General features: G+C 39.2%; 1 protein-coding gene across 4 annotated transcripts in view; it reads left to right on the top strand.

Annotated features, from left to right (window-relative positions):
- Positions 1–376: 376 nt before the first annotated feature.
- Positions 377–13,843, top strand: part of unc5b (unc-5 netrin receptor B) — a 63,894-nt gene continuing 50,427 nt past the window's right edge. For 2 of the 4 annotated variants that reach the window (XM_077236870.1, XM_077236868.1), the window contains exon 1: positions 377–1,117. In XM_077236870.1, coding sequence (XP_077092985.1) covers positions 1,030–1,117 — 88 coding nt within the window. In that variant the 5' untranslated portion in view covers positions 377–1,029. The remainder of the gene's footprint in view (positions 1,118–13,843) is intronic. The other 2 variants (XM_077236871.1, XM_077236869.1) reach the window with 2 other exon arrangements.

Genomic DNA, 13,843 nt, shown 5'->3' with positions numbered 1-13,843 from the left:
GGTATGTTTAAAATATAGTACATTTTAACAACAACAGTAGCTACTACTACTACTGGCAAAGTAATGCAGCTCACTTTGATTAAGAAACAAAGAATATGGCTAAATAATAAAATCATTGTAGGCTATCATTCAAATATACAGGCCTGCATTTATGTATATAATATTATATACATGCGTGTGTGTGTGTGTGTGTGTGTGTGTGTGTGTGTGTGTGTGTGTGTGTGTGTGTGTGTATGTGTGTGTTTTATATAAATGTTGTAACAACATTGTTGTTAATATATAAAATATTTTTCGTCTTCGTGAATCCCGGAGTCCGTCTCCGGGCTTTTCGTGTTTCCGTTCACATCTCAATTCTTGTCTGTGTTCGCCAGCGCTCAGTGTGGGTCTGTGAAGGTTGGTGATTGGCTGATGGGAAATGAGAGTCTGGAGGCTCGCGCTTTCATACCCGCGTTCGTGTGTTTACACTCAGTACTCGAGACACAGACGAGCGGCAGCGTTAGGACTATGGCGCTCCACAGATAACAGCGGAGATCTCACAACTATGGCATTATATTCAACGCTCACGGACAACTTTTCCTTCTCGTCCCAGCAGGAATAAAGCTGTCAAATACTTTTGTTTTCGATTCGCTCGTGGAAGGTTGTTTTCAAAGAGTTCCAGAGAAAACGCGTTGACTGCTTCAGTGGAGTTGTGAATGAGATGAACTTTAACGTTACGCAGGTTGTTGGCTGCTATCTTGTTGTTTTTTTCTACCGACGAGGATTGCAGTGTGCCTAATTGAACATTTTGTTTAACTGTAATTCCAATTTTATCGCGTCCTTATTTGGGAAAAGTTCTGGAGCAGATTGTGAGAAGGTTTTATTGTAAACCACGTTGCAGTCTTTTTTTTGTAAGTTTGTGAAGTTTGAGGAGAATCCCGCCTCCACATTTCACACTGTTTGAAGTATCCTTCGCAAAGGATTCAGCGAGACTTCAGCCGACTGGAGCGAGAGCACCTGGGGGGAATTTGGCAGTAGCGTGACTGGGTGAAGATGCTCTCAGCGTGGATACACCGCGACCAGCCTCCCGCTCCCTTTCTCGGTTTAGTTGTACTCTGCGCAACCTTTGTGATCCATGCAGGTACGAGCATTTTTTCAGTTTAAGAAATTGTACTAAACACTTAATTATACATGCAGTCTTCAAACATACTGTAGCGCATGAGTGCGTTTTCTAAGCAGACATTCATTCATAGTATACGTACACACCCAAAACACAGATAAGTTTGGTGATAGTGAGGTCGTCAAGCAGGATTTGTATTTTGTCGACTATCAAGTAGGCTATTAGTGATGCCTTTTGATTTTCTTAATATATATATATATATATATATATATATATATATATATATATATAATCAGATGATTCATTGGTCGTTTGAAATAAAGCTACATTGGTCTATTAGGCTACACTTTTTATTGCTTAAAACTAGCTTCTACAACCTTGCACGAGAGACTGAACCATTAATAGAGGAATTATGGAGAAACATGCATTGAACAATTGCTTTTGTTGTTCCAAATTACTAAATCTATCCACACATTATTTCTTAATTATAACAGGTGGCACTGTTCAATTTAAATATTACAAACTGTGCAGTGGTGGTTTATCTGTGCATCCATCTATCAGTAGTAAGGCAGTTTGATAGATAACTAAGAACCAGATGAAGGGATTTGACTGCTGCATGTGCACTCATCTCTCTCTCTCCCTTCAGAGAGGAATATTCTGTTGATCTCCTCTCTTTCTGCTTGCCATGCTGAGCTTCCAAGCAGCGGATAAAAAGCAGAACCCCTGGTGTTCATGGAGTAATTAAGGTTTAGCTCAATGCCTTCCTGGCTCCTGAAAGACAGAAAAAAAAATAAACCTACTAAAAAGGAAACAACATCTGAGGGAAACCAGAGATAGTCAGTTCTGAATTTAAGTGTGCTGCTTTAAAATCTGTCCCTCTCTTTTATTTTACTTTTCGGGTTTGACGTAGTTTATGCTATGCTCTTAATTAAGTGGCGGTAGTCATTTCTCGGAAGATGTTTTTAAATCTTAATATTGTATTGAGTAATAAATTGTCAAAAGTAGCTTATTTTTGTTTTCAATTGTAATCACTGATGTAATATACAAGGCCTAAGATGCCCACTATTGCTTAAGGACTTTGTACGGAAGAATTTGGAGGAAACAAAGTTGATTTGGCAGCAATGATTGTGCAGCAAGTTCTCCATTCTGAAAATGAATAATAAAAATAACCAAACCATTTGCTGACATATTTGACAATTTATGGATGTAATACATATATATCATACAAAGGAGAAATATTCAGGAGTAGATCATATTTTGATGTGTTATTGTTTCTGCATGAAGGCTAGCCTGCCTTCTGTCTGACCTTAGAAGTGATGGGAAGCAATGAAGCGTCAAAGAAATCTCTCTCTCCCTCTCTGCTCTCTGGCCACATATGTAATCAGATTGACATGGAATCGCACATTCAAAGCGTTTAGCTGATTGGTTTTTCAATGGGATTTAGAAATCGGAAAGAAAAAGGAGAGGTTGATTCAATTTAAGATGTGGAGACGGATGTGTAGTTTAAGTGTCCTTCCCCTTAATGAACTAGCCTACCTGTAGAAGAGTCCGTCGTAGAAAACATGCCTATTTCGCCCTGGGGGTTTAAAACCGGGGTTAGTTGTCTCACAGGGAAGATGTCTAAAAATAACTTGATCTGAAAAGCTGAAACCTGTTCTGAGAATATTTATTTGGGCAAGTTTTCACGTGTGTTTTTTAATGTTAGACATTTATAAAATGTATAGATAACGATTTTCAATCGTTTGATGTTTTTGCACATCAGCTTCTAGAGTTTTGCCGTTTTATGAATTGATTTGTGTTTTATATATTGAATTGATTTCCTGTCAAAATTTTACAATAGAGTGTTGTGACACATAATACCTTAGTGAGACAACATGCCCTGCTGGATGTGTGTTCAGTGATCTGCGTCTTTTGTCCTAAACAATAACAGTTTAAATGTTCAGTTGCTTTTTTGTGTAATCAAGACATACAGAAAAGGACTAGATAAACCCACTCTGTGAAATATTCACAGTCATATAAAAGTGTGACAATTTGTCCAGGTCTCCCCTATACAGTATGCAAGAAACTCATTGTGCATACATGAACCGTCTGCAGAAGCCCGTCTCTAGTTGAGGAGATGCCAGCACATATTTCATATCATCTATAAAACATCAGAGTCAAGATGGATAACGTTTATCTTCTCTCTCATTCTGTCCATTCCTGTATTCTACCTTCCCCCCCCCCCCCCCCCCCCCCGTCTGTCTGTATTGTGGATTTGCTGAGCTCAGATTTCCTGTATGGTACAGCTCTCTTAGTGTTGACATACACATTAATTACCCAGACTGCCAGGAACCCATTTCTGTCTCCTTTGCCCCATCAGCTTTTCTCCTCACTGTGTGTGTTTGTGTATGCATACAAGTGTGTTTGTTTGGCAGAACATCCCTGTATACATGCTTGAGCTGGATCGAGACGGGAGACGTATGCTGTTGTGCAAGTAACGGAGTCGCACTGTCTGGATTCGCGTGCGCGTGTTTTGTGAGTTGGAGAAAATAACACACTCGAGACTGCTTTGAATTCAATAGGATTAAGTTTAGGCCCAGTGGCCAGCACTGCTGGTTGAAAAGTGGGCGGGAATAGGTCAAGCTGAAGTGCCTAAGGTCAAGATGGAGGAGGGAGGTGTGCTCTTGCATGCCCATCATGTTTGGAGAGCATAACATGTCGGATCCTCCCAAGCAAGGCTGCCGGAATTCTCCGCTGGTTGTCCAGGGCGTGGGGGGATAATTGGTTATCTCTGAGAACAGGTCATCTGTGGTTGAGTTTGCTTGCTGTGTAATGTAAGATACACATGGCAAAATTCAGTTTTCAATGCAAAATCTACAAAAGGCAGAAAGGAGAGAGAACTTAAGTAGGAAGAGAACCAGTAAGCCTTGTAATTAGGTTTAGAGGAAGGGAAATGCGAAGGAAAGAATGCATGGATTTGTGCGAGGTCTGGCAGAGATCTGAACCGCCAGTCTTGTGGTGTGCATTAGCTTTATGGCCACTGTGGGAGGCAGAGAGAGGGGTGAGGAGAAGGCATTGGAGGAGATCGCTGGTTTTCAACTCACCCCCCATACTGTATTATTCATCAATGTAAAGTGGCCCTTTTTAATATTTTAAAGCAGTCTACGGTGGGTTGTGTCTGTGATCTGTTTATGATGCAATAGAATCCTGAAGTGGTATTGGACGTGTCGTCTGTGCATGCAGGCGTGAGTGTGTCGGGACAGACACTTGTTGAGTTGTTAGTAGCACTTCATTATCGCCTGACTTGATTACATCCTGAACTGTCAGATGATTTTCAACATATCTGTATCAGTCAGTATTTATTATTATGATTATTATTATTTTATTACATTTTAACTATACACATGTACTTACCATGTAACATAGAACAAACAACATAAAAAAGCTTCTCATTATTTTACATTGATATTCAATACCACCTCTTTTCTTCTATTAACACCTTTCCAACTTCACCACATTTTAAGAATGATCTGAATAGTCCCCAAACTCCATCAAAAACTGTATATTTATCGCTTAAAATATAAGTTATCTTTTCCATTGACATATTTGTTACCATTTCTTTTAGCCAACATCCTATACTTGGTGTACAAATACTTTTCCAAATTTAAAGAAATTAGCCGTTTTGCTTGAAGAATACATATAATCATGAGTTATACTCTTTCTTTTTTAACTTGATCTCCTTTGTATATTAAGGAAATAAAAAAGTAAAGGTGACAGTGGAATGTTAACATCAAGGATCTTCTCTATCATTTCTTTCACAGCTTTCCAAAAATTCTTGCATTCTTCGGACTCCTGTAATAAATCTACATCTTAAGTGTCAAGGACATTTTCATTTTCACACACACACACACACACACACACACACACACACACACACACACACACACACACACACACACACACACACACACACACACACACACACACACACACACACACACACACACACACACACACACACACACACACACACACATATATATTTAATATTATAATATTATACACTGAAGACCCAGTAATAACCACTGAAAATTCAGCTTTGCCATTACACGGATAAATTGCATTTAAAATATTAAAATAGAAAACTTTTTAAAATTGTAATTATACTGTATTTCACAATATAAAATTTAAACTGTATTTTTTTTAATCATAAATATGGTGCAAATTTATGGTGGTGTACATGCACATCAGTGCATCCATATTTTAAACTTCACAGAGCATTAAAAATGAGATGCCATTCACCAGCCAAACACTTCTATCTGATGCATACACCCTTTACTGTACAGATAAATTATAAAAAAGGCGTTTTCAGTCCCAGAATTCTCAAGTACTTGATTTTTCTGTTGATTTTGTGTTTCTAGTACACAGAATGATCCATGCGTTTATGTGGGAAAGTGTGTGTGAAGATCAAGATCAGGATCAGACAGTTTCAGAAAGTGCAGCCTTATCCATCTAATGCTTAAGAATGGGAGAGATAGAGGGGAAGCCAGAGAAATATATCTTAGAGAGATGTATTGAGATAGATGGAGCCCAGGGATTGCCTTTTAAATAGACTTTATTAAAAAAAAAGAGAGTGAGATTGAAAAGTCAAGAGTCAGAAGCATTGGCATTCAAGCATCATTAAGTCCTTGGCACAGTCTGAGAGAAGAAGACAACGACGGGGCGAGAGGAGGAGGAAGAGTGAGGGACAGCGACAGAGAGGAGCGTTTGATGAGCTGATCGTTGAGTGCAGATGCTTTTATTAAGGTTCTTATCGATGCCTGGAGCTTTTCTGTATTAATGGTGGACATTTTTAATGCTTTGCCAATACTGTGCATGTACACCACCATAAATCTGGAACAAACAGGAGAGAGAGAGAGATTGTGGGAGAGGAAGGAAGAAGAGACAAGGTTAAAATTATTTATTACACGAGTCTCTGTTGTTGATTCTAATTGGTCCGTTGTTGCATTCAGCAGTCATATATTTATGTATAATAATTTATGCATATTTCACTGTTGATCATGCAACATAACTTGCTACTTTCATGTCTGCCATATCATTTTGCTGCATGTCTTTTTATACCAGGATAGTTCACTGTAGTTAAAACTATTTTGGAAAAATTATATATATGGGTAATTCCAGCGTTATGGATGTGACATTTGAACTCACTTTAACAGGTGAAATGTCTCAGAAAAAAAAAACTTCTTACAATATTTAAATTGGAAATGCATATTCTCAGAGCACCCAATCTGGGGAATTGACAGGCAAAATATGTTTTTCTAAAATATATTTAAGCACCCCCAAAAAAGGAAAACATGCATGCGTTATGGATGTGACGGGAAATGAGTTTTTGGTATACTGTTCGATTTCCTTTAAAGTCTGTGAACTTTTAAATCCAATGTATAAATATTGCTATCCACATGATGAAGGGGTCTTAGCTGAACATAAAAATATCAATGTTTAAAATATATATATTTTTATGAAGTGTATTATGAGGAAAAACCAACATTATGGATGTGACGACAACCCTGTTATGGATGTGACGCGTCTGAAATGCATAGAATCTGTTTGGAAAATCAACAATCAAACCATCATGGCACTTTTGTTGACGTATAATGGCTGTGTTTTCACATTAAGAAGACTGTCTGAAATGATTCTGAAGATTCCGATCCCCCAGCCCCCAATTATGAATTAGTTATTTTTTTAGCTTGGATCTTACTGTACACCTTAATTCAATATGTAAAATAATTAACAATGAGACAAGATGAGGGTGAAGGTATTTATTTGATTTATGTATTTCATTCGTTCATGCTTAAAGGATTAGTTCACTTTTTAAAAAACTTTTGCTGATAATTTACTCACCCCCATGTCATCCAAGATGTCCATGTCTTTCTTTCTTCAGTCGAAAAGAAATTAAGGTTTTTGATGAAAACATTCTAGGATTTTTCTCCATATAATGGACTTCTTTGGGTACCAAACGGTCCAAGGTCCAAATGACAGTTTCAGTGCAGCTTCAAAGGGCTTTAAACGACACCAGACGAAGCATAAGGGTCTTATCATGCGAAACGATTGGTCATTTCAAAAATAAATTAAAAAGTTTAAGTTTTATAAGCACAAATGCTCGCCTTGCTCTGTTCTGTGATGCGCGTTCGTGACTCTCCTGTTCAAACTCGTTCATCAAAATGAACAAATCTTTTTTCGAGTCATTTCGTTCATTTTGTTCGTTGAATGAAAGAAATGTGTCTAAATGATCTCACGGTTTTCGGGCAGTTTATGGATTTTAATGCACAGTCGCGAGTCAAAATCATCACATTTTATTTCGTAGAAAAATGATTTGACAAAATATTTGAAACGCAATATTTTTAGCCTATTATTATTTTGTCAGCGTGATCGTACCGAGCCTCTAAAGGGACGTGGTGGTGGAAAAAGCACATAAAGATTACACAATCAGAGAGTTGCCTATTTCTTTTCGTTTTGATCTTTGCAATCTTTCTATAGATTGGCTATATTTCTGAGAGGCATACGTTGAGTTTCTGTTCAGTTATGAGACGCGCCCAAGTTTACGTGTTGCAAGTGTTCGCACCCAGGCAATTGGTTGATGAAGCTTAGATTTCAAATTAAAGGTGCAGTGTGTGATTTTTTGCGACATCTAGCGGTTCGGTTGAGAGTTGCACTAAGGGCGCAGCCCACTGCTCACCCCTCCCTTTCGAAGGAGCTACGGTGGCTAAAATGGGACAAACATATCGTCGTCTGAGATAGCAGAGAATAGCCAGATTAAGCAAAGATCGACTTCTCGATCGACTTAAAATGCTTCCAAGATGGACTTGTCGACCGCGATCGACGGGTTGGTGATTCCTGTAACTGTTTTACGGTCAATGAGAAGAGTACTAATCAGGTGTCTCACAAACGTAACCAGCACGTTTATCCCCACATAGCAAAGCCATAACACAGCGAGGGAGAAGAACTAAGTTACATGAAACAATCCAACTTCATATTTTACACCACTGACAAGGGAAAAGTCACAACTCACGGTGTTTATGGCTTCTAGCTTTCTGCTGCTTCTCTTTCAAGGTAGTGACGAAACGCGCTCTGTAGCGCTGTTTGTTCGCGTTCGGCTACGGTAGAAACATGACGTCACAATATGTCAACCTTCATAGAAGGGGTCGCCCGCGGTTATGTAGATATACATGTCTCATTCTAAGGTAATAAAAACGTTACGGTTTATTAAGTAAGTTCTTTATACACCACTGAAAACATAGTTATGGATGTCATTTTGCATTTCTGTTAATAGATACTCAATTTTTACACATTGCACCTTTAAGATACAATTTATACAAAACTAAATTTTCTACAAAACAAAACTTGAAATGATGTGGCCAAAATCATTTCTGTCTTGAAATAGATCACAATAGTCATATGCATGATTTAATATGAAGCGTCCGTAACGGTCATGTCCGTAACGCATTATTATGGTTGTTCAGAGCAAAGTAGTGAGATGAATTGTCTATCCTAATAAGCATAAACATAATTTAGCTTTGTAAATAAAGTTTCAAGTTATTTGCATTTATAATTGTCATATTAAATAAACTAAACCTTTAAAACGTTATGGACGTGACAGTTCACTGAAGCATCAAGACCTCTTTGTTATAGCCCTTATAAATTCAACAGGCAGTGCTGTTATGACCAAATTAGTATATTTATTTCTCAGGCATGCCTTCATCTTTCTGCAAAATGCTTACTGTTAAAATAAAGTTTAAAAAGGGGGGGTCTTTGATACCTTTTTTTGAAAGCTTGTAATATGGCTGGTTGAAAATGTAATTTAAGCATTGTTGCTCACCTCATATCTGTTGGATAAACAAGGCAATTTTCTTAAAATTTTTGTTAAAGCACATTAATACAGTATATTACAGACCTAAATGGACAACTTAAAAAGGGTTTTGTTCTTTTTGTTAAAAAAATTTTTTTTCATGGTAAAGATGACCTTTGCATGGAATTGCCCATATATAGTTCGTAACGCCCAACTTCCTGCAACCCAGTCAATTCCCGAGGATGAAATCAAATCCTGCCCTACATTTTTCTTAGGTCATATATGTCACTACAGTGAAGAAAAGACTATCACAACTTCTGTTTCATGTCAGCTTCAAAATTTTTGTTTAAATATTATATAGCTAACCAGTCAATAATCAACTCAAAAATCAACAAAAGCAACTCGGATTGCAGATTAATAGGCCGGTTGTTTTCTACTTTATATTGGACTAGATCCTTCATTGTAATTTAGGTTAGATGATAACTAATTTCAACTCAAATCAATATTGAAATTAATATGTGTCTATTTGTTTATTTATTTATTTGGTATTGTCTTGCAATTAAGCATTGTCTAATGGTCATTATCACAAAATAAACCTCTTCAGCATCACGTCATCGTCCTTTCTGGGTTTATTATGCAATAACGACCAGCTGATATTGCAAAATTCTAGTTGGACTTGCAGCAGCAGCAGAAACATTGACTTCAAGGGTACGTGAACTAGAGGAACAGAGAAGCCGTTCAGAGAAAGTTGAGGGTGAACATTTGTGTGTAAAGCGATGGGTGAATGATGGGAAAGCAAAGAAAGAGAATTTAATGAAGTCAAAGCGAGGAGTGGATAGTTGAATGAGAATACAAGAGAGGAAGGCTCTTCACCCCTCCCGGGTTTACGGCAGCTGGGTGGTGGTGGTGGGTCGGAGGGGCGGAGAGTGACGGGGTCCGTAGAAGAATGACTCGGTGGGGTGGCTTTGTGCCGGGGTTGAATAGAGAACTGAATGGGACTCTTTTCTGCCACCGTGTGTGGGGTTGTTTGTGGGGTGAAGGGCTAGAGGGAGGAGGGGTCGGCGTGCTCGCACCTCCTTTAGGTAGCGAAGGAGTGACTGACAGTGTATGTTTGTGTTTCCTGTCTCGGCCTTCTATTCATAGTCACACTTCTTATTCAGTTCTCAGAAACAGCACCGCCAAGAGCCAACAGGTTTTAGTCGGAATTCCCGGGGCTTTACTGTACATATGACCAAGCCTTTCATCTTTTTTTCTTGCTAACGCCAACATAATGGCTCCAATCTTCATTCTTCCTTTCTAGGAAACTCGCAATGCCTGAATATTTCATAATGAGCCAGACCTGCAGCCAATGCTCATGCCAAGCCAACAGTGTCTTTGGCGGAAAGCCTTTCCCCAGGCTGCTGTGTCTGGCAGGGTCCAGCAACTGCTGCATACAGTAACTCCATTCTAGGCCCAACTGCATGACAGACATCTAGGAGCTCAGTTTGTCAAACAGTTTGCTTTGAGTTATGCTGGCTAGAGAACCCAAACTCCTCATTTTGATTGATAGATGGATGTGACTTGTAAGTTGTTATTTTTTTGCACTCTAATCTTCTTTTCTGAGTCTGACTGGCAAACGACTGCTTGGATCAGGATCTTGAAAGTAATATGTGAAAGTTAAAAGAGTTATAAAAATCAGGAGTAGAGGGCCTTCAGCTCAGACCCCCTGATGATGCCTGTGGGTGTCTGGGTAGCATGTCGGATTCCTTTCGGCAGGGGTCTGGAAGCGGTGGTGCCAGGGCCACGTGAATAGGACTCCTGCGGTCCACCTGCCTTTGTGCTTGCTGCCTTGAGAGAGAGACTTTCTGAGGCCATGGAGATTTCCCTCATCTTCTTAGCCTTCAAAGGAAGTTCAACCCAGTCCATGCCTGAAGATTAGACCTCAGCCAATCTGTGGCTTATGCCCAGGTGTGACTATATTATTTTGCTTCTGTGTCTCACACAGAGGAGAGATGATAGTTTGCACTGATATAAAGGAATATTCCAGGTAAATGCAAGTCTGTAGAATGCTGTCGATTGTTGCTTGAAATAACTTTGACTTTTGACACCTTAAAAAAATGCATTTACACAGTGAGTAGTGTACGGGGCAAGTGTTGAAAGGTTATCTATTCCTACAAATTTAATTAAAAACACACAAACTCAAATTTCCTCACACAAAATAAAAGCCTTTCAGAAATACTAATATAATAGTTCATAAAAAAAATCACATTTTAAATTCTAAATCAACTGATATATTTTCATTTTATTTAAAAAAAATACTGTATTATTGAAAGGTAATACATGTGGTTAAAAGTTTTTACATAGTACATTTTCTATGAATTCATTTGATTAGACAAACATTTATAAGAAAACATCCATAAATCCATAAAAAAAAATGTAAATGGGGAAAAATTTGATTTTATATACATTTCTTCAGCCATCATCTCTTTTCAGTATTTCATTGTTTTTATTGTCAAACACCTTTCTCTTGTTCTTTTTACTAGTCCATTGAATCTCCATTCCACTCCTGTTTGCGCACTCCCTCTTGTGCTCTCATTCTTTCTGGCTCCTTTATTGTGATGGGGGTTAGTGGAGTTGCCTTTGAAAGGCGGTATAGAGAATCCTATCTCTCAGAGTTTAACGCCTATTAAGACTCCCATCTGCCCCAGGGATAGAGGAATATGGGGATCTGAGGATCTCTAGGGGGGTTTTATTAGGGTTCTACCATGGTTTGCATGCTGCAGAGGACCTCTTGGGAGGGATGTAGCATGTCTTACCCGAGAACACACACATGCTTGCTCACCGGCTGGTTTTCAATGTCAAAGTGCTGGAACGAAACATCCCCTGTGTGTGTGGCGTGCTGGTAAAGGCAGTCTGATGGTGTGTGACCAAAGAGTAATGTCCTCTTGTGGTGTCGCTTTAGTTTTCTTTGTGCCAGATGTAAAAGGCCACACACAATGTGCTTTTGTAACAGAGCAACTCGGACTCTGCCTGACCAGGAAATGAGAATGTGGTGTTTGACACTCAAGAGAAGTGTATAAATGTTAATAAATATATATAGAGAGAGGTCTTCAAATAGAGTTTCACAGTAACAGCAATGCAGTAAATGTTTTATGCACTGGAGTTTCTGCGTAGGATTTGACCTTTACACATGAGCCCAATTGACAGTCAATCTTTACTCATCCAAAGCAGGTCATGTCTAGTCCAAGAGGCCTAGTTCCACAGTCAACACCCTTGGGATGAGTGTCGTGGATTTTGGCTGCACCCTGACATCTGGGCTTGTCCTGGAACAGGCAGAATAGTGATGCTTAATCCTCATGGAGTGCGTGTTGTTGCCGCTTCCACACCCTCTGGCATGACTCCCAGACTGTGGAGCTGTTTTTCCACCAACCAGGTTCTGGTTCTGGAGCCGCTGCCCAATCTTGAACGTTTAATGTTTTTCCACTGCATAAGAAGGTGAATCAGGATAAATTGGTTCTGTAATGCTTCTTAAACCTGCTTTTGAACTGGGTAAATATAGAGATTTTTCGAATAATCACAGTCTTCATTTGAATAGTCCCAAATATCAAATGTGAATGTTTTGCAGTCTATGTTGAATGTAATGCAATACAAATACTGTGTTTCTGTTGAGTTGTCCTTATGAGCTTCACATAAAAACAAACAAAAGTTTTAATGACTTTCATGAACCCGTTATTATTATTTAATCAAAAACACAGAGCAACCAGGGTATCCTGATTCCTGAAAATAATTATTACAAGTCGGTTCTTTTCATGAATAGTTAAAAAAGACAAATTACGGGTTTAAATGAGTCTAAAATACTGTATAATTTATTAGCAGAAAAAAATAAGCTGGGTGAATATTATAAATGAAATATACCCAAATGAATTGGAATCGGAATCAAATCAGGAAAGCCAGATTGATTTAGATGTTAAAATATGTTCTCAAAACTCAAACAAATTACAAAAAATGTAACAGCCAGTTGCAATACGTCATTGTTCAGCTCGCCCATCAATTGAAATGTGGGCTCTGGCGCGAGAACCAGCACCATCTCGGTTTAAAAGGGGTGTGATAGGTAGCAGAATCTGACAGGTTTTAGGTGATGGGATGATTGAGAAAGCACGTATTGGACAGTTCAGTGAAGCAGAGGGGATCTTAACTGGGATTCACAGCAAGTCCATGTTCATAAGGCCTGTCAATCAGGTGTGTTTTCACACACCTCACTTGTGCAAACCCAACATGCTTTGCTCTGTCTTTTGACACTTTACCTCAATCCCATCTAGATTGTCATATTTGCGTGTATTGTTGGCGTAATATTTGGATATTCTTTCTGTGTACATGTATTTTTACTTATGCCCCATCTTCTGTGCCCCAAGCCTCTTACCTGCTGATGGACAGATGGACGGCACGGCCGACCTCACTCTCACCTTTCTGCACACTCAGTTTTGCTCCACCTCTCTGCTCCGATTAGCAGGTGAGTGGAGCACGGTGCAGCTACTTGCAGACCCAATGCTTCACTGGGACATCTCCTATAAGCTGTCACGGCCAACACTCTCCCAAACCCCTCCTTGCCCATCCATCCATTCACAGTGAGCACTGTCCTTATGTCTGTAAGTCACAGCAATGGGGTTGGCTAGCGCCCTATCACAGTGTGGCTCATGTTTACGAGGATTAAGGAAACAGATGGACGGCCATGCTGACTGGTGTGGCTTCATTAACTCTCCGTGCGCCCGTTCTAAACTCTGCCGCCCCTGCACATCTCGCTGCGGACTCTGAGTGCTCCGCACAGAACTGAGCCAGACCTGAGGTCTATGGGGAGGAAGAGCAGGATTTGACACATGAAGGCTGTGAAGATGTTTATTGAAGTGAAAGCTGAGATGTGGGCAGGGTGTTTCTTCTTGATTGAT

The sequence above is a fragment of the Siphateles boraxobius genome, unplaced genomic scaffold (genome assembly GCF_051911475.1).
Source record: "Siphateles boraxobius isolate OS27281-9 unplaced genomic scaffold, OSU_SipBor_1 20, whole genome shotgun sequence".
Lineage (NCBI taxonomy): Eukaryota > Metazoa > Chordata > Actinopteri > Cypriniformes > Leuciscidae > Siphateles > Siphateles boraxobius.
The sequence above is the reverse complement of the archived record's forward strand: the minus strand, read 5'-3'. Positions and strand labels throughout refer to the sequence as shown.